Consider the following 21,433-nt stretch of genomic DNA (forward strand, 5'->3'; position numbering starts at 1 on the left):
CTTGAAAGTAGCACAAAAGGGTACAAGGCCAAACCAGTGAAGGGCAAATTTAAAACCAATGTTAGGAAGTCCTATCAACAATGTCTGAATAAAACCTGGAATAGACTTCAGTGTCAGGCACTGGAGGCAGAGACTTTGGGGTCACCCAAGAGATAATTGGGTGCCCAATTTCCTATAGGTAACCTAAAGTGGGCCAGTTGGTCTCGGTCATCCATATCTATCTTGTAAACCCATAGATTGTTAAAGGATGGATCTACCATCTCTGGTTAGGCCTTCCTGAAGGCTCCAGTCACTCATGAACAAACAGCAGTAAAAAGATGATATTACCTTGGACTTTTCTTGACTGAGAGACTATTGGCAGAGTCATTGGCCATCGTGGACAGCGAAAGTGTAGACCGAGAGTACACTTTATTCAGCCTGGAGCCTGAAAGCAAAGAGAAAGGTTCTGGTCATTCGTCTATAATCATTCATTTAAAACCTTTTACTCAAAAGTGCTGTGGCAACATTGCCGCCTCCACCACCAGTGCAAGTTTCGCCTGCATTGCTCACGCCATTCGAGCTGCTTCAGTTGCTGAGAGGCAAGTTACCAAGTTAATGCCACAGAGGTAGAGAGGGAAGCCATTCCCAGATCTGCTCGTGTGTCATTGCAACAGGTCCCAAGATGGAGTCTTGCATAGAGCAAAGTGAAGAAGGGGGTCTAAAGATTCTTTCCCAAGGATATTATACTTAATATAGTGAATATGCTTAGAACACACTATATAAATATTGAAAAGTATAGAAACCGTACACCAAGTCAATATTTACACAGAATTAGATAAAATGCACAGCACAAACAGGCTATTCAGCCCATCTAGCCCATGCCAGTGTTTATGCTCCACATGAGCCTCCTCCCACCCGATTTCATCTCGCCCTAACACCATACCCTACAATTCCTTTCTCCATCATTACTCAGCTCCCCATTAAAGGCACTGATACCATATTTGCCTCAATGTGGAAGCAAGCTCTACATTCTCAGCAATCCCTGGGTAAAGACGTTTCTCCTGAACTCCCTATTGAATTTATTAGTGATTATGTTGTATGTGAAACTCCCAGTTCTGGTCTCAAACCCTTTCATAATCTTAACGACCTCCATCAGATCAGCCCTCAGCCAGCTCTTCAGAGCTCCATCCTGTTCAATCCCTCTCCTGTTGGGTCTCATCTCAGTTCCAGTGTCAGCCTCGTCAATTTTGTTTGCATCTTCGCCAGTGTCTCCTTTTCATAATACGGAAGCCAGAACTGTACGCGGTGCTCTATTTACATCGATCAAGGTTTCCAATAGTTTAATAGCTGGCATGGCCCCGATGGGCCAAATGGTTTCAACCTCCCCTCCCCAAACTTCAGAGCTACCATGACTCCTCCTGATTCACATCTGTGCAGCACTTAATGAGAAGGGTACAAATTTATTCTTTCATTGAAGTTTGTTCAACCTCATGAAAACTCTCAAGTTGAAAAAGATATTAAATATGAACTGGAGTGGGGAGGGGGGCATGGAGTCTGGCAGCAACCTTTCACCTTTGGGGTCAAGGTTCAACCCAACCCAGGCTAAGTGGGGTGAAAGGCACCAGACAAAGGGGCCTACATGAACTGTCAGTAGAAATTAGGTCTACAGTACAAAAAAGCTTTCCTGTAATTCTGTACAGTAATGGGTTAATGGATATTTTAACCAGACCATGACGATATTAATGATGTAACTGTGACATCAATGGTCAGATGACCAAGAGGCTCCAAGGACATTAGGCGCAGAATAATCTGTGTCCTGAAAACCACATGCTTTCCCGGAGCTCTTGGTAAATAATATTAACAATAAATTGTTTGAAGTTAAACTATACCGACTACCTCAAATAAAACCAGAATATGCTGAAATATCTCAGCAGCACCTGCGGAGAGAGAAGCAGAGTTAACATTTCAGGTCCACATGACTCTTCTTCAGAGTTGACTATTTCAAGTCTATGGGGAGGATAAGGCCTCATTAAGGGTCAGTAAGACTAGAAAGCACGGTATCAGTAAAACCTCACTAACAATTCAAAACTCAGTTGGCACTGAAAGCACACTCAGGTTGACTGGTGTTGGCAATAAAAAAAAAGGCCAAAAATTGGGAGCCATTATTGGAATAGAGTGGGAGGAGGTGGGGGGGATTTTTTTACTGATTGCTCTCTGGATACACTAGGGATATCCATAATGGTTAAGATTCCCATTTCTCATTGGGAGAGCACAAGATAAATATAACAGGCTCGAGGGGCTGAATGGCTTCCTCCTGTTCCTATTTGATAAACAGTGTGCAAGCACAGAACAACGTGCTATCCTTTTCTTTCATGCTTAAAACCTCATCGCATATCAATGGAATTTTGCATTAAAGATGTGAACTGCTCATTTGCCATTGGCACAATGCAATCGCACAAGACTATTTTTTTGGAGAATTCGACAGGTTTGAAAAAAGGGGGAGTTAAAGTCCATGAAAGGAAAAGCACTCCTCTCGATTTTAGGTTGGTATGTTGGTCACAATCTCCTTATTTAGGCATCACCATTCTGTCAGGTTCCAAGGTGGTCTCTCGATAGGAGCCACCTGTCACACACACAGTGGCAACTGCACACGTCTGACACTAGATGGGGCGTTACATCAAACTACAGAAGGATTTGCATTTCCATTGTGCTTCTCATAATCATAAGATGCCTCAAAGCCTTTTTTAGCCCAAGAAGTACTTGTGAATCATAGTAATTTGTGTAATGTAGGAAACATGGCAGCCCATTCACGCACAGCAAGATCCCACAAACAGTAATGTGATAATGACCAGCTAATTTACTTCTGCAATGTTGATTGACGGGTAAATGTTGGCCAGGACAACATGGGAGACCCATTCCTACTCTCAGTTCACACAGGACCCTTCGAAATAGAGGCTCCTCTTTGAAATAGTAGCAAGGGACTTTTACTCCATCTGAGAGAACAGGCGGGGCTTCGGTTTAATGTTTCATCTACACACACACACAAAAAAAATAGCATCCCTGACAGTGCAGCACTCCCTCATCACTGCACTGGAAATGCAAGCTAACATTGTGGGCTAAAAACCCTGGAGTGAGGCTTAAGCCCACAGCCTTCGACTCAGATGAGTGTAGCATATTGCAAGATCGGAGCATTTTGTTATCGTGCACCCTCTGCTGGGGGAGGTGTAAATAAAGTTAGTGCAATAATGGCTGCCCGAAGCTGAGTTAATGTTGGACGATGATGAGCCTGGGATGCAATTTTCTCTTACATTCCATTTGAGAAATGGACTGAAGGATATTGGGACACACTTCTGGAACTTCCAAAGCTGATTTTGAGGAGGTTTGAGCAGTTTGATAAGATTGCTCAGCGTGTACATTGTACGTGGTTACACAGTGAGTCAACATGATACATAATTGAAAATGTAGCAGCGAAGGCATGTTTGGGGACAATGGGGGGAATTCAACCCTAACAAAGGGGACTGGTATAATTACACACGAGGATTACACGCAGGGCTGAAAGCGAATAAAATAGGAGGGGGTGGGGATAAAGGAAATGTCTTCCTCACCACGATGGGGCCAGATGCTTCTGATGTAACCTATGTTGTCCGAGACACCCCAGGTCGATGGAATACGCTGAAGTTAATGAAATTCTAGAACGACTAGGAATGAAATTACATGCGAGTCGCATCCCATGAAAGGAAACAGTTGCCAAGTAAGACTGTTGCCGATTACATTCTCGAAGGCTGGGAACAGATGAAGCCCGTGGAGAATATAAAGAAAGGAGGAAGAAACTTAAGCAAGGAGTCAGGAGGGCTAAAAGGGGTCATGAAAAGTCATTGGCAACCAGGATTAAGGAAAATCCCAAGGCCTTTTATACATATGTTAAAAGCAAGAGGGTAGCCAGGGAAAGGGTGGGCCCACTCAGGGACAGAGGTGGGAATCTGTGTGTGTGGCCAGGAGAAATGGGAGAGATACTAAATGAATACTTCTCATCAGTATTCACCAAAGAGAAGGACTTAGCGGTCGATTTGTCTAGGGAAGAGTGTGTAGATAGCCTGGATCATGTTAAGATCAAAAAAGAGGAGGTGTTAGGCGTCTTGAAGAATATTAAGGTGGATAAGTCCCCAGGGCCAGATGGGATCTACCCCAGAGTACTGAGGGAGGCAGGGGAGGAGATTGCTGGGGCCTTGACAGAAATCTTTGTATCCTCACTGGCTACGGGTGAGGTCCCAGAGGACTGGAGAATGGCCAACGTTGTTCCATTGTTTAAGAAGGGTAGCAGGGATAACCCAGGAAATTACAGGCCGGTGAGCCTTATGTCAGTGGTAGGGAAATTATTGGAGAAGATTCTTCGTGACAGGATTTACTACCATTTGGAAGCAAATGGGCGTATTAGTGAGAGGCAGCATGGTATTGTGAAGAGGAGGTCGTGTCTCACTAACTTGATCGAGTTTTTCAAGGAAGTGACAAAGATGATTGACGATGGAAGGGCAGTGGGTGTTATCTACATGGATTTCAGTAAGGCCTTTGACAAGGTCCCTCATGGCAGACTGGTACAGAAGGTAAAGTCGCACGGGATCAGAGCTAAGATGGCAAGATGGATGCAGAATTGGCTTGGTCATAGAAGGCAGAGGGTAGCAGTAGAAGGGTACTTTTCTGAATGGAGAGCTAGTGGAGTTCCGCAGGGATCAGTGCTGGGACCTTTGCTGTTTGCAGTATACATAAATGATTTGGAGGAAAATGTAACTGGGCTAATTAGTAAGTTTGCAGACGACACTAAGGTTGGAGGAGTTGCAGAGAGTGAAGAGGATTGTCAAAGGATACAACGGGAGATAGATCGGTTTGAGACTTGGGCGGAGTAATGGCAGACGGAGTTTATTCCGGACAAATGCGAGGTAATGCATTTTGGAAGGTCTAATGCAGGTAGGAATTATACAGTAAATGGCAGAACCCTTAAGTGCATCGATGGGCAGAGGGATCTGGGTGTACAGGTCCACAGGTCACTGAAAGTGGCAACGCAGGTGGATAAGGTAGTCAGGAAGGCATATGGCATGCTTGCCTTCATCGACAGGGGTATTGAGTATAAAAGCTGGGAAGTCATGCTGCAGCTGTATAGAACCTTGGTTAGGCCACACTTGGAATATTGCGTGCAATTCTGGTCGCCACATTACCAGAAGGATATGGAGGCGTTGGAGAGGGTGCAGAGGAGGTTTACCAGGATGCTGCCTGGTCTGGAGGTTATTAACTATGAGGAGAGGTTGGAGAAACTCGGATTGTTCTCACTAGAGCGACGGAGATTGAGGGGCGACTTGATAGAAGTTTACAAAATTATGAGTGGCATGGACAGAGTAGATAGTCAGAAGCTTTTTCCCAGGGTGGAAGAGTCAATTACTAGGGGACATAGATTTAAGGTGAGAGGAGAAAACCATAGAGGAGATGTGCGGGGCAAGTTTTTTACGCAGAGGGTAGTGAGTGTCTGGAATTCGCTGCCAGAGGAGGTGGTGGAAGCAGGTACGATAGTGGTGTTTAAGAGGCAGCTTGACAAATACATGAATAGGATGGGAATAGAGGGATACGGACCCCGGAAGTGCAAAATGTTTTAGTTGATGGGCAATATGATCGGTGCAGGCTTGGAGGGCCGAAGGGCCTGTTCCTGTGCTGTACTTTTCTTTGTTCTTTGAATTAAAGAAACTCTCATCACTGTGGGTATGGCACAAACTTAGAAACCAACTTGACAGAACCATTCAAAGGAGGCTTATAGAATAATAAAATCCAAGCCAAGCTTTTGAGCACAGGCTTATATCGGAAGGAGGACTGGGCCAAAGCCATAGCCATGGAAATGGCAGAAAGTTGCTGGTCAGAAGATCATGGTGAAAAACCAGGGCAATAAAGGAGGAGTTTGTGATCAGAGTTGTTGTAAAGAGACTAGGTGAATTCACATAGCTAAGGGTGAAGATTAGAGTGAGACTCCATCAATACCATGTAGATAATTTGCTCGAAAGGGGAAATCTGACAAAGGGAGAACGTGAGAAACCTCCTATAGTCCAAACTCCTCCTACAGCCTGAAGTGAAAATCAGAAAGTAAGCAAAAGCCACACAAAGAAACAAAAACTTTGCCAGTATCACAGAAACCACCAGCAGAGGAAAGTCAGTCAGGGTCTTTGATTAAGACAAATCAATGCCTGAGTCCCAAATATTGGCCGGATTTTCCAGCCCCATCATGGACGGGACCCGCCGCGGGAGAGTCGACAGCCCAGCCGAAAGTCCGTTGACTTGCAGCAGGACTGGACGATCCTGGCAGTGGGCGGGGCCAGGAAATCCCGCCCATTAAAGGGGAGTTGGTTGGTTATCAAAGTCAAAGTTCAGGTTCGACATGGTCAGATGTTGAGAGAGTAGAGTCATGCTAATGGAAACGGTAGGAGATATCCAGGCAGATAGAGAAAGAAGCCAGATAGGTTAATTGAAACTACTGAGGAAGGAAGAAGAAATAAATTGTTCTTTTCATTACTTCTTGCCAAATGATGGTATTTTCATTGAATAAATGCTGATGTTAAGGGAAAACAATTTTTTTTTTTAAAAACACAAATTATTCTGGTCATATATGCCCTCGTTCGGATTACAGTAAAAACAAATATTCAACCCAACTTGTAAAATTCCAGACATTGTTGATGTTGGTTTAGTCATTCTGGGAAATGATGTACATGTACCATTTCACAACTCTAGTTGTACTCTAGTTGAAGTACTCTAGTACTCTACTGAAGTCCAAGCCGACATTGTGGGCTCAAATAAATAAAAACAAAATACTGCACATGCTGGAGTTCTGAAATAAAAACTAAGTGTTGGAAAAACCCAGCAGGTCTGGTAGCATCTGTGGAGAGAGGAACAGAGCTAACGATTTGAGTCTTACCTGACTCTTAAGAGTCAAATTGGACTCGAAAGGTTAATTCTCTCTCCACAGATGCTGCCAGACCTGCTGAGTGTTTCCAGCACTTTCTGGTTTCATCGTGGGCTCAAGTCCTGGAGTGGGGCTTGAATCTATGGCCTTGGACTCAGATGAGGGCGCTGACAGCCGAATAGAGGCCGACCACATCCAAGGGAAATTTACTTTGTCCTGGTTTTCCATGTGCAATGGAGCTCCACCAGACTATGAATAAGCAGCGTAGAGACTGTCCATGGGGGTCAGTCTCTCTCCCCCGCCATTCCTTTCGGAACAGTGAATCCTTTTAGGGCATTTCGGCACCCACCTAGCAAACCCTTCACAGGGCTGCGAGTCAGCACTGAGTCATCACGAAAGACCGACGACTTGGGCCGAGGCTTCCTCCCTTTGCTCGCTGAGGTCTTTGCTCTCAGAACCTTGTCCAGGTCATCCATTATTTTGAGCTGCTGTCGCCGGAGGTACTCCTGCTTGATGAAGTTCTTCTCGACTTTCTCTTCCTCCACTTGTTGCCTTAAAAGGTGAACAGAAAAAACAATTTAGGCCAATCTATTTTTTTTTTTAAAAAAGTTTACACTCTCCTGAAAATGACCGAAGCCATTCTTTGGCACGTCAACATAGCGAGTGCCTTCAACACTGTTAAACCAATCCCGTCCTCATCCCATGTCCACCCATGGAAAAATTTTTTTAGCAGAGTTGTTGTTGGATATCAGTTAGAATTGAGAACCATGGTTGGATTTAATGTCCCTATTTTAGTCTACTGTTCCAACAATGGCCAGTTGGGCGTCCAGTGTAAAAGCATTCAAGATCTACAAGGCTGATACCCATTTTGGGATGTATCCCATATCAAAAGGTAAAGCCCACTGCTAGTTTTATAGAGGGTCAGAATCCCAGTGAGAGGAATTGATGTTTATAATGTGAAACAGAAACCCTTGGGAGACTTGCTTGTAATCTTTCTCCATAAAACGTGGAAAGGCAAGGGCTGGATTCAAGTTGTGCGGCGCTAGTTTTGTTCTGCCTCACCTGGTCTCCTCTTTTTTTTGCTCCTTTTCGGCATCCAGCCACATTCGGCGCCTCCTGAAGTCTTCCGTTCTTTTCTGCTGCTTCTCCATTAAGGTCGCTCGCCTCAAGGCCATCTCTTCCTCCGCCTTCGCCCCATCCTACAGGCACATTGGAAACAAACAAGAGAAACAATGGAGCAAAGTCTTCTGTACATTCTTACAAAGTTCTAAACCTTGGTTCAACTCTACAAAAGTTTAAGACTCGGTGTTGGGCCGGACATGTTGGCTTGAGCGGCCAATTAAACTGGGCGCTTGCAATCCAATTAAAACAAGAGGATCAAACTTGTCCAAATTGTCAATAAAAGTTTGGTTTGCTACTATTTCATACGGGCAAGTTGATTAAACCCTTCAGGTTTACTAAGTACACTGAAAATTCCTAGGGGAGAAAAAATTACTTAATTCACTCCTTCTCCAGATTAACTGCAGTAATGGAGACCTAAAGTTGGATAAGAGAACCTGAACAGACACCATTTTAAAAAGTGCAGCAATGTCACAGGAATGTCACCACACCATCTTGCCCCAGATTACAAGTCCTGAAACGCTCTACCTAACACCATTGTATGAGAACCATGAGAACAAGGACTGCAGCGATTAACCGAGAAAGCCCCACCCCAACCTCATCGGAGCAACCAAGGACAGATAATTAATCGCCAATGAACAAAACGTGCGAAAAAATCCATCTACAGTCAAAAAAGAATCTAACTCAACGGAAAGGTTCCAGTTTTCTATATCTGGTAGGTACCTCATTCTCTTAGCTAAGTAAAAACGACCTGTGGGCCAGCCATTCTTGAGGTCAGTGTAAGAGAATAAAACAATCTGGAGCAAGGATTGTCCAACCTGCATCTTGCAGTCTTTGAGTCATTGCCTATCTGGTCAATGAAGCTCAAGTAATTAGTTCCAACTTGCACGGAATTTCTTTATTCATCTGTTAGCAGTTTTATGGACCTGGGGTTATGGAATCACAGGATCTTAAGGGCACAGAAGGAGGCCATTCGGCCCATCGTGTCTGCACCGGCTCTCCAAAAGAGCATCATGACCTAGTGCTATTGCCCTGCCTTTTCCCCAAATGGCAGGAAATGATCCGTGGAATGAGGAGGCTGGTGGGCCGGAAGGTGAGGACCTCACTGTGTTTCTGGAAGGGAAGGGAAAGGGTGAGAGAAATGCAGAAAATGGAAAGGTTGTTCTCGCCACAGTTAACTAATCAATCCTAATTAAAACACTAAGAACCACTGCTATCTGGAGATTCAAATAAGCGTAAATTGACACCGAAATCTTGTAAGATAGCATCAGAACAGGTTTTTGGGAAAATGGAATGACCAGTGAAGGCAAGTCTAACTATTCTGCAAAATTATAAATTTGGGATCGCATTTTAAGGATATGGAGAGGAATTTTTGACAGAGCATTCCTGCATTGGCCACACTATGGGTCACCGGCCTTGGTTAAGGAACATCCCTGGTTTGAGGCACGGCAGAGAACAAATCAAGATAAGGCACCCTGGAGGGTTCTTCCCTCCCTATTCCGAGTCCACCTGTAACCAGCTAACATGGCAGGAAACAGGCCTCGATTCTACTCACCTTCCACATCTTATACTCCCACTGCCACCTGACACAAGGTGGGTGGAAATTGGAATTTACTCTTTATGCCACCTCTGAACATCTCCAATGGGTAAATTATTTTTGGATAAATTATTTTGATCAAGATGCCTGAAAGTGCATCCTTGCCATGAGTTATAGACGCTTTAAAAAAAAAAAAATGGTTTCAATCAAAAGCTGCTTGAGGCATAGCCAAATTCCACAACCTTGCTGTGATTGGACAACTGCACTGGATGACTCGCACACCTATATGTCACCCATTAGGTTGCCAACCTGTGGTTGGACATATTCCTAATTTTTTTTCTCTTTTATTATTCTTTCACGGGATGTGGGCGTCACTGGCTGGGCCAGCATTTGTTCCCCATCCCTAATTGCCCTTGAGAAGGTGGTGGTAAGCTGCCTTCTTGAACCGCTGCAGTCCACATGGTGTAGGTACACCCACATGGTGATCTCCAGTCTCTGACCATATCCGCCCCACTCTCCTGCCATTGGTCGCTCAGCAGGTCTATCCTCACCTTAAAGTGAGTGAACTCTATCTTCCCGATTGGATCATTCTTCAGTGTTGGTCAAACGCCCATTTTACCCCATGTCCAATATTTTTTTTATAACAAGTCAACAAATGCCTTCAAAGAAAAATTTTAAAATAAAACTCTTATTAATGCCTCTGTGGTTCCTTTCCTGGGTGTTGCTTGCCCTCCTTGCTATTTCACATTTCTCCGGATCCCATTCCTTCGCCGATCCAAGTCCAAGCCTTTCCCAGTTCCCACCAATGGCAGTTATTTGCATTTCTATTGCGTCTTTCCCAACTTTAGGATGTCCCAAAGCACTTTAAACCCAATGAAGCGCTTTGGAAGTGCAGTTGCTGTTGAAATAAAGGAAACATCGTGGCTAATTTGAGCACAGCAAGCTCCCACAGACAGCATTGTGATCATGACCAGACAACCTGTTGTTTAGTGATGTTGCTTGAGGACTAAATATTGACCAGGACGCTGGGGTATAGCTGAAGTAAAAGCAGAAAATGCTGGAAAAACTCAGCAGAGTCCATACGACTCTTCTTCAGAGGTATGAGTGCTCTGAAAAGTCATAAGGACTTGAAACGTTAGCTCTGTTTCTCTCTCCACAGATGCTGCCAGACCTGCTGAGTTCTTCCAGCATTTTGTGTTTTTATTTCAGATTTCCAGCATCCGCAGTATTTTGCTTTTAACTGGGGGGAGGGGGGGGATAATTCCTCTGCTCTTCAAAATAGTGTCACGACTCACTGGGGATAGTGCGCTGTAATATCGACTCACTGGGGATAGTGCGCTGTAATATCAGCCCCACTGTTCCGTGAGCTGCAACAAATGTGAAAAGTTTGACCAAACCACCAGATTGCCCCAATTCTACCTAACTGTTTAATTTAGGTTAACAGAATACAAGCACCAGGTTTGTAAACTAAATAAGTAAATAACTGTTTATTGGACAAACAGTCGTTAACCAGTGGCAAAAGAAACAAATATGAACTGCTAACTTCTAATTCTAACCTAAACTCTACTCTCTTCTTAAATTCCTCTACACACACACATACGACACACAACAACATGGATTTTAAGGGTGGGATAAAACAGATCAATAGCACAAATTCCGGAGTACAGGATTCAATGGGTTGATTTTGATTGATGTTTTCCAAATTCCTTTCAGTTCTCATTGATGGCACGAAGTGGTCTTCCAGCCTTTATTTCATTGGTTGAGCACTTGCCTTTCAATGTCTCTAACAGTGATTTTCCCCATTGCCTCTTGACAGGGGTTTTCAGGGAGAGAGAGCAGGTTATAGAGGTATGAGGAGAAAAGGCCAGTTAGCTATTATTGTGGAATTACTGGAATCTTCCACACACAGGAGCAGGAGCAAGAGGTTTTAGGTCTTGTTCCTCTCAGGCTAGGAGCTATTCTGCTGTACTGCTTCTCACATGAAACCTGGTCACCTGGCCAGGAGCCAATTAAAACGTTGTTGCCAGGCAGCTCCCTTGGCCTAGGACTCCTTTCCGGCACCATCCTGCTTTCATGGCACACTCTGTTCCAGGACTGCAACTTTGTGTATATCTCTCATCCTGTTCCAGTGGACATGTCTTTCAAACTGCAGCCATTGTAATTTTAATAACTACTCTAACAGGAAATAAAAAGATATGTTCCTTACAACAGTCCAACAGAAATAAAAATATATGTTCCTTACAAATGCTATGGGATTGCTTACATCAGTGCGAGGGACCTGGTTTGAAGTTTCATTTGAAAAACGTCAACTCTGAAAGTTCAGCACTCCCGCAGTGATGCACTGGAGTGTCAGTCTACATAATGTCACTGAGGTTCAGTGGCTAGCACTCCTGTCTCTGAGTCACAAGATTCTGGGTTCAAGTCCCACTCCATGGCTTGAGCACAAAAATCAAAGCACTCACTCCGTTGCAGTACTGAGGGAGTGCTGCACTGCTGCAGGTGCTGTCTTTCGGATGAGGCATTAAACTGAGGCCTGTCTGCCTGGATGTAAAATATCCCGTGACACTATTTGGAAGGGCAGGACACTCTCCCTGTGCCCTGGCCAATACTTATCGCTCAATCAATATTGCAAAAATAGATTACCCGGTCATTATCACATTGTAGCTTGTGGGAGCTTGCTGTGCACAAATTGGCTGCTGCATTTCCTACATTACAGAAATGACTATGCTTAAAAAATATTTGATTGGCTGTAACACGCTTTGAGGGGTCCCATGGTTGTGGAAAGCACTATATAAACGCAAGTCTTTCTCTTTCGTGTTTTCCAAGTGTGGGATTTGAACCCATAATCTTCTGACTCAGACATATGAGTGCTACCCACTGAGCCAAGGCTGACACAATGATATTGTTGTAAAAAATATTCCTGCTCTATGAATAGAGCAGGTCCATTAGTCAACATTCTTAACAAAGCCTTCATTAATTTGCCACTGATTTCCACTTTCTATTAACCAAGCCAAAATTTTCATTTTGTTAGTTTAGTATTACAGGATAAACCGCTTAAAAATTAAATACCACACAACGGAAACCCCATTGAGAGCAACATCATTCGTATAACTAATCAGAGGACAATGATTTAATATAAGTGGTAAAAGAACGAAAGAGGGAGATGATGAGAATTTGTTTTTCATAGACAGTTAGGATCTGGAATGTGCTGCCTGAGAGGATGGTGGAAACACATTTAATAATTTTCAAAATATACACTTGAATGGGAAGAACCTGCAGGGCTATGGGGAAAGCAGAGACTGGGACAAATTGAGCAGTTCTTTCAAAGTGTTCGCACAGGCATGATGGGCCAAATGGCCTCCTTCTGTGCAGTATTGCTTTACAACAGTGACTGCACTTCAGAAAGACATCAGTGTGGTGCGGACCAATAATGTGCCAAGTTCATTCTTAAAGCAAAATAGATTGAAGCAAAAGATTGCCCATCGGAGGCCAACCTGATATGACCCATGTCACTTTGTTCCCAAGGCCCAATGATCTCAGGTCAGGAGCTGGTCTGAGCCCCAAGAACTGGTCATCCAAGACAGAGATGGCGTGTGTAAAAACTTTCAATTGCTGACTACACCCCAGACTGTCTGCGATTCAGAATTTGGTTTTCATTTGTAACTGTAATAGGTTAATGTTTCTGGCAATCTGACTCAAATGGTATTTTTAATCTTTGTTAGTGCTTACAGGACTAGTCTGACCAACACCTCCTTTGTGCTGAATATGTGTCATCCCACTATCACTGAGTGTGTTAATAATGTTGATTTACAACAATGGTCATTCAGTATATGATACACCTTTGTCACACCTCTTGTTGAAAAGATACTGCTCAGCCCATCTAGTCTATGATGATGTTTATCCTCATGAGCAGTCCTAATCCTCTATACCCACCCCGCGCCCATTTCTCTTCATTCACCAATTTGATAGCTTTGCAAGAGATCGTATTTCATTCGTGCACACTACCGTGAATATGGCCACGCATAGCTTTTTAAAAATATATCATTTGTATCATAATTGGCTTTTATCCTCTCCAATCTAGCCTGTTGCACAACCTGGATTTGAACTCCTCCACCGTTGGTGGCCATGCCTTTAGCTGCTTGGGTCTTAAACCCTGGACTTCCCGCCCTAAACTTCACACCTCTACCTCCTTCTCCACCTATAAGATGCTCCTTAAAACCTACCTCTGACCAAGCTTTTGGTTACCAGTCCCAATATCTCCTTGTGTGTAAACCAGATGGAGAGCATTGTACATCCAAAATATAGCCCGCCTATTTTTTTTTGTTTGTCAGGAAGATATAGTAACGTGTGTGTGTGTGTGTGTGTGTGTGTGTGAGTGAGTGAGAGAGTGTGCCTTCATTGAATTAAAGGCAGCTGGTCTGAGTGCTTTGATGTATCAGAGGATAAGCTAGGTTTGAAATGTTAAGTAGGTAAACACGGGGAAGGTTAGAATGTAAGGTGTAAAAGGACATTAGCATTGTTAAATAAACTAGACTAGCTTGAAGTCAAAAGAGGGAGTGAAATATTACACCTAGTCAGGAGAAGTTAAGAAACAGCGTGTTTATTTTTTGCCCCCAAAGATTACTGGTAAAATTAGTACTATGATAGATATTATTAGTAGAGAGGTAAAAGTGAAACAGTAGAAACTTGCATTTAAAGGGGAAAATATGTATAAAGGAGAGAAGGCTGTGTGTTAAGACAGGAAGCCTAAGATCTAACAAGTGAGAAAAGCCTTCAGCCTCTAAGCCTCAACTTGTTGTCTACAAGGAATCAAAATGGAGAAAAGGCTCACGTTGAATTTGACAGCCCAGGTTATTGTGATATTTAGCTGGCTCTTTTAAAAGCTGTGTTTTTTTACTTTTGCCATAAGAGAGGTGTAACTGGCAGTCAGATTAACTAGGGGATTTAGAAGTTATTATAACAGTAATTTGCAGACATATGAGTGCGCTTAAAATCATTTTTCCTATTAATAAATGTTTAACCTGGTTTTGTAAAAACCTATAAGGCTCTGTAGTCTTATTACTACTGAATTCAAAGCCCAGTTTGCGAAACATACAAATTGCAAAAATAGTTGTGGTAGTTGTCTCAAGTTTCCCTCTGGGGCTTGAACAGCTCAGCATTTACCATCAGCTGTACCATAACATGTTCATGGATTTAGATAGATGGGAGACTGGACAGGTTTTATAAACAACCTGCGACCCTCAAAGGGCCATGCACTGGCAATCCAATACATCCAAGTGCTATAACAACGGCTTGCATTTATAAAGCACCTTTAATTCAGTAAAATATCCCAAGGCTGTTATCAAACAGAGTTTGACACTGAGCCACATAAGGAGATATTCGGACAGGTGACCAAGGTATGGTCAAAGAGGTAAGCTTTGAGGAGCCTCCTAAAAAGAGAGACACAGACATCAGTAGGTTCAAAAACACATTTAAAAATAATCCCATGCCTGACGCAAGAATTGGTACTTTTCATTTGCTGAGGCAATTAGACTGTGTTCATGCTGGGTCTCCGATAAGTTCCCTGGTGTTTCTAGTAGAAGAGGTGCGATTGGAGATGTGACAAGGAACAAAGCAAAAGTTCACCAACCTTGAAGAAGAAACCAACAGACCTCTGCTCAGAGTCCATTTGGTCATTCGTGGAGTCACTGACGTCCTCTAGTCGATCTTCACTTTCCTCAGGGCCTTTTAAGGAAGACAGCGGTATCTCGATTAAACTAGTCCTTTTAATAGTCGTGGCATTGTCCTTTTTCCCACCTTCAGGCTGCTCATCTGTCTGTCCACCTGTCTTTCGAGGTACTATTGGCCCCACAGGCCGGAGATTGCCTTCATTTTCAAGGTCAAAGGGCGGTTCATCACGCCCCCCCACTGAAGGTTCATTTGGCTGGCCAAAGCTTGCAATTGGTCCAACTGGCCTTTGCTTTGGCCTGACATCAGCGCCTAGCTCTTCGTCATCCTCACCAAAGCAAATGGAAGACTTGGTTTGGACTGTCACCTGGCTGGGCGAGAACTTTCTGAGGTGAGGTAGGGAGTCTACATTCTGTGGCGGCGTAAGGACACGTGTCAAAGGCGTTATCTTCAGCTCAGCAGGCCGCGAGTGCCTTGGGCTCTTTGGCGGGGCCGAATTTGTCTTCTTCTGGCTGGACTGGGGCGAGCGTGTTCCAGAAGAAACCGGTTTGCGCGAGGGCGAGGGCGAGGGGGACGAGAGCTCCGCAGATCGGGATGGCTGAAAATCGCGTGTTGGCCTTTGCGAGGACGGTTTGGGAGCCGGGATTACCCAAGCATGCATGTTTTTCTTCTCCATCAATGTTTCTTGCTGCTGCGCCAACCGCTGCATGTCGATCTGCAGGGAGGACAAGGCGGAGTTCAGTTTTGCAACAGCATTGTTGTACTCCCCGATATCCGTGTCCACCTCGGGCTCTTTTGGGGATTCTGATACCCTCAGCTTTGCATCTTTTTCTCCATTGTCCTGGCTAGGGCTTTCCTCATGATCTTTTTCTAGTATTTTGCTATCCTTTCCCTTAAATTCCGTCTGCGTTGGGCTCTCATTTCCGTTTTCATCGTCGTCATCCTCAATTTTTGACAACCTTTCCTCCAGGGATAACTTCCTTCTGTCTTCATCTGCTGCAGCCCCGCTTTCTGGCTCCCCACCTTCCTCTTTCTTTTTCAACTGTAAGAACGCGCTCTTTCCTAACCTCTGCCGGTGCTTGGCAAAGATGGCCTCGATCCTCTTCTTCTGCGCCTCGATCGCCCGCCGTTTCTCCTCCAGTCTAATTCCCAGCTGAGTCATCTCCGACGCCAGGGCCTGGTTTTGGCTGGGGCTCTCATCGGACTTTTGAGCCCAGGAGGCCATTTGCTGATCGTTAAGGTCCGAGCTGTCGGGTGTCGTCTTTTGAGAGCTGCTGGATTTGGAGTCCAGTGGGTTAATCTTCTTCATTTTCCTCTCCGCAAAGCTGGTCATCTTCACGCCCGAACCGGAGGAGGAGGCCACGCTTTCGGCCTGCGAGCTGATGGAACTGAGGCAAGACGTGCACTCATCTTTGCTGGTGTAGTCCTTCTCCTGAGCAGGCCTCGAACAGTCCTCCACGTCAGAATCCAAACTGTTGTCTCTCAGGACGGAGTCGTCATCCCGTGAGAAGTTACCATCTTCCACCGGAGCAGCTCCGCTACTCACCTGTTCTCCATTGGGTGCGAGAACCCCAGACTCTCTATCTGCATCTGTGGGCTTGTACGCAGGGTTGAGGTCAAATTTGGACTGGCCGGTCTTGGGTTTCACAAAGCCTTCAGTCAGGTCAGGCCTATGGAGGAAGAAGCCATCTGGTGCTCCTTCAGGGCGCAGTCTGGGTTCAAGTTTATCAGTATTGTGAATTATTTTCAGTGCTTCTTCAATTGTTGGCAACTCAGTACAATTATTATGATCATCGATTACCCCGTTTTCAACAGGCCTGTGGTGTTCTTTCTCCGTCATCTTATTGGACAATTGTGACCCCTTTCTAGGTGTCCTCGGCGACATCACTGGCCCATTCTCATTTGCCAGCTCCTCCTTCCCTAGGTAACCAGCAGTGTCTTCTGAAGAGTTGCACGCAGCTCTTGGTAAACAGTTTTGAGATCGATAGGCGTTGGTGGTGAGGCTGTCGGAGCTGACGGACCTCATTAACCCGACAGGGTTGCCCATGACAATGTCCACATCGCTGTCCAGGCCAAAGGGAATGCTGAAAGACACTGCTTGTGACAATGGCCTGCACAACAGAAAAATTGACATCCAGGTTACATTAAATGGCAGGTTAAAGATTGGATGTTACTTTAAAACGTTAAGACAAGATTGGATGCAAAATAACGATTGGGTTTTGGCTATAGAAAAGTAATCAACATTTGGAAAATACTTCCAGGTGCGGGTGTGAAAACAAGTGACTTGGAATTATTCATGAGAGAGTTTGATACTATGGATGATCAAAGATGGACCATGTGTCATTCTTCTCTCTTAGCTGCCTTGTGATAGTCTTTATAATATCCAAAAAAAAAAGTAACTGAAACACCGATGTTAACAGCACAGAAAGGAACCCATTTGCCCCTCGGCGTCTGTATCAGCTCTTGGTCGGAGCTAATGCCACTGTCCTGCTCTTGTCCTCGGCCAGGAAACAGCACACGCATCAAATCACGGTTTGTACTCATTTGGAAATTCCCCAAAACTTGCGCCCAACAGTTGACACTTAGTGTCCGAATTGCGCGACAGGAAAATTTACTCACGACTTGCCAGGACATGAGTGGGGGGAGCAGGACCTGGCTGTGCAGCCTTCCAAGCCTGCTCTGCCGCTGAAGGTGATTCGCAGTTAATCTATTTCAGCTCCGTGTCCCTGCACCGTATCCCTCAATCCCCTGTTAAGAGTTCGTCTCTGCTTGCAGCAGGCAAACTTCACCCCTAAACTGCAGCAACGAATTCAATTCCTCATTTCAAAAAGAACAAAAAAAAAATGGTCTGGAAAAATTCTCCTGCGCTGAATTAATAGCCTTAATTTAGAAAGTCACAACTAAAATTTATGGCTACGCCTGTGCCCTATTTTCTCTCATACCCTAAGGTAGGCCATTTCTCATGGGGCGTACCGAATCTTAGCAACCCTCCATAGCAACAGAATGTGTCAAATTGCAACACGACCATCGAGCATTTGCTTCACTTTGGCTGGAAGAGAGTATCCAAATCAATCTCTGTGCGGAACAGCGTTGCAGCCACCATTTCTTTACCCACTGAAACACTGTTGAACTCAGTCCTTTGCCCCGTCACCCCATCAGCGGACAGCCACAGTGGCTACTGACGTGGCGCAATTGGCAGTATTGCGCGCACACAGTTTAACTGGAAACCTGCTCATTGCGTCCGACACTTGCATCACCGGCAAGTAAAACTGGAAATGGGGGTGAGGGCAAACAGAATAGAGTGAGTCTTCTCAACATAGGTTCCTTGTTCAAACTGGACGTGGAAACAGGGATATGTTCTTGAAATTATGCAAAGTGCTATATTACTTTAAATGACAGCCTCAGCGAGAGCAAAACGCTCAGTGGTAGAATTTAACTTGGGGCCCACAAAACAGGGCACTTGGAAGGGGCTGCATCACACCTGATCTTTGCTATCACTTGCTCCTGTATCCAAAATTACCTCTTTAGTTGCTTCTTTGTCCATGCCTTTCCAAAGGAATCGACCTGTGACATTGAGGTAGAGTGATTCAGAGCACCTGAGAAGAAACACAAAGAGATGGCTTATAATGCTTCAATGTAATACAGCAACAACTCAAAAGATTGCCTCTTTCGGTTAGGTACATAGACATTGCAGTTATTCCATTGTAATTAACCCTCTGCTTGCCAATGAAGTCCAATCCAATTTGGCGACTTGGTTTACGTTGGAGGTAAAAGCCAAAAAGACCTCCAAATTTGGCCTTCTCCTGTGCTGTAACCATTCTGTGAAACGATGGCTGCCCGATTTCAACCCCAATGCATCCCTGACTGATGAAAACTACCAGAGGATGGGACTGCCCTACTGTGAAGAGGTCTCATTCTCGGCTGATGTGAGAGATGGACAGTGTCCAGCTGCTCCCCATTTACTCTGCCTGTTCTCTGGAAGGACAACCACCTCTCTCTTTTTTTTTTTAAAACCCCTAAATCGGCTCTATTGTAACAGTCTGGTGAAGAGGTGACAAAGCAAGCCCAATAAAATGGAGGCAAATAGCTGGAATGTGAACAGGGGAAGTTCAGGTTTTTTGGAAATCAACCACAAGGCTGGAAGGTGCCAGGTCTAAATTCATTCATGGGGGAAACTGTAATTAGCCTCATTCAGGAGGCTAAAGTCTAAATGCTCTTGGTAAAAAGAGGGAAAGTACTGACAGAAGTGAACACATTTTCGGACTGCTCATGATAGGCGGGTGAGTGGGAAGATCCACTGGGATAGTTTAATTATCTTAGGGACTTGGTGTTTTACTGGTCCTATCCCAGAAACCATAGCTTATAAAAAAAAGACTGCACGAGCTTTAAGCAAAACATGAGTTTTACACGTTCAGAGAGGTTATGATAATTGTGCCAAAGCACACAAGCTCTGCTCCATTCCTGAGCCTCCTCAGAGTTTCCTCAAGGTAATAGGTATTCTTCAAGGGGTAATAATTAAGAAAAGCAATAACTTTCAGGCATCAGCATCTGGCATGGTCCTGTGAGGATCTCTTATCTCAACATAATAAATGTGGGTCTAGCTGAGTTATAGGATTCCATCTCAGGATTACTGATTTGAATCTTCAATGGAGAATTAATCACTATCACATCAGATTGCCTTTACTTTCATTCACACCCTCAAAAAGGTGCTGGGTAATAGAGTATAGGCCGACCACACTGAATGTCAGAAGAACAAAGCTTCACTTGAAATTACACCACAGAAAAGGAGATTACATTTTCTGATATTACTGTCTTTTGGATGCGATGTTAAATCGAGGCCACGTCTGCCTGCTTGGCTGGAGAAATCCCATGGCACTATCCCAAGGAAGAGTTAGGAGAGTTATCCCCGGATTCCTAGCCAACCCTTCAGTCAACATCATAAAAAACAGGTTATCTGGTTATTATCAGACTGTTGTTTGTAGGAGCTTGTTTCGAGCAAATTGGATGCTTCCGACATTATAACAGTGACTACACTTCAAAAATGATTCATTGGCCACAAAGCACTGAGACATCCGGTGGTTGAAAAAGTGCTAGATAAATGCAAGTCTTTCTTTTCTTTAGAAGTCAGAGGGGAGAAGTAGATACACATTGTGTACTATGTATCATGCACTATTCAGCTTCCTGGGGTATTGTACATGGGGAGATGATACCAGGAAGCAATAATTAGATCAGATGATGGATACATAACTTAGTCCCTCCAAAACCATGATCAAAATGATGGATTTTAGTATTTCCCTTAAACAGCCTATGTAAACATGTCACACTGCAATCAGACCTTCCTACCAGTGGGGGTGCTGCAACTCCTCCAAAAGGTAGCAGACTGCAATTACAGCCTGGCACGTTCTATGCAGGCAATTTTCGTTCAAAACGTGGCCAGAGGAATTTGAAGGGAAGTGAGTACAGATGTGGAGAATTTTTTAAAAAACACAACATGGGTGATATCATATGACAAATATCAGGCCTGAAAAAAAAATGGACCCGACTCAGAGGTGAAAAATAAAAGATATCATTATCAGCTCATTTAACTGTGTTTTTTTTTCCATTTGTTCAATTATTGTGGGGTGTGTTCCGTGGGTGTGGAGCTATAACAGTAGGTCATAATTATAGAATAATAGATAGCTAACAGCAAATTATAAGGTAATTTAAATGAACTGCTCTAATGACAAGCTGCAACCACAAAGTAGGTTATAATCGTCAACACGGAGGGATGGAATTACTGCACTACACTCACTGTCAGGAGCTTATTCCTTCCACCCAATCAGTTGTTTAAAATCAAGTTTCTTTTCTCAATGCAAAAGGTGCATTAGCGGCGAGAGAGCTGGCACACTGAGGGAGAGGCAGTGATTAAGACCATTTTATTGTGGCTCAGCACATCTCTGGCTCCCGACTTGTGGGATCAGGTCACTTGCAGGGTCGGTCTGGATTAGTTGGTAGCGCCAGCTTCCAACCAAGTCAGAAGGTTAGAGGTTAAAGCTACATTGCAGGAATTGGGCGCAAAATCTCAGCGGACACTTCGGTTCTCCACTGAGGCAGTGCTGCAGTGGCTGGAGCAAGGTTTGAATCTCCAGACTCGGAGGCAGGAGCGTTACCATGGAGACAAGGCGGACACCTGGTAAATTGCTATGTCAACATTTCCC

At 44.3% G+C, this 21,433-nt stretch overlaps 1 protein-coding gene across 3 annotated transcripts in view; it reads right to left on the reverse strand.

The window, feature by feature from the left end:
- The window catches only part of camsap3 (calmodulin regulated spectrin-associated protein family, member 3), a 190,793-nt gene that overhangs the window by 10,454 nt on the left and 158,906 nt on the right, over positions 1–21,433 (reverse strand). For all 3 annotated transcript variants that reach the window (XM_078531469.1, XM_078531470.1, XM_078531471.1), the window contains 5 exons: positions 18,757–18,832; positions 15,199–17,347; positions 7,976–8,112; positions 7,263–7,465; positions 328–424 (listed from right to left, as the gene is read on the reverse strand). In XM_078531469.1, the coding sequence (XP_078387595.1) occupies positions 328–424; positions 7,263–7,465; positions 7,976–8,112; positions 15,199–17,347; positions 18,757–18,832 (2,662 nt within the window). The remainder of the gene's footprint in view (positions 1–327; positions 425–7,262; positions 7,466–7,975; positions 8,113–15,198; positions 17,348–18,756; positions 18,833–21,433) is intronic.

Source organism: Cetorhinus maximus, chromosome 28 (genome assembly GCF_964194155.1).
Source record: "Cetorhinus maximus chromosome 28, sCetMax3.hap1.1, whole genome shotgun sequence".
Classification (NCBI taxonomy): Eukaryota; Metazoa; Chordata; class Chondrichthyes; order Lamniformes; family Cetorhinidae; genus Cetorhinus; species Cetorhinus maximus.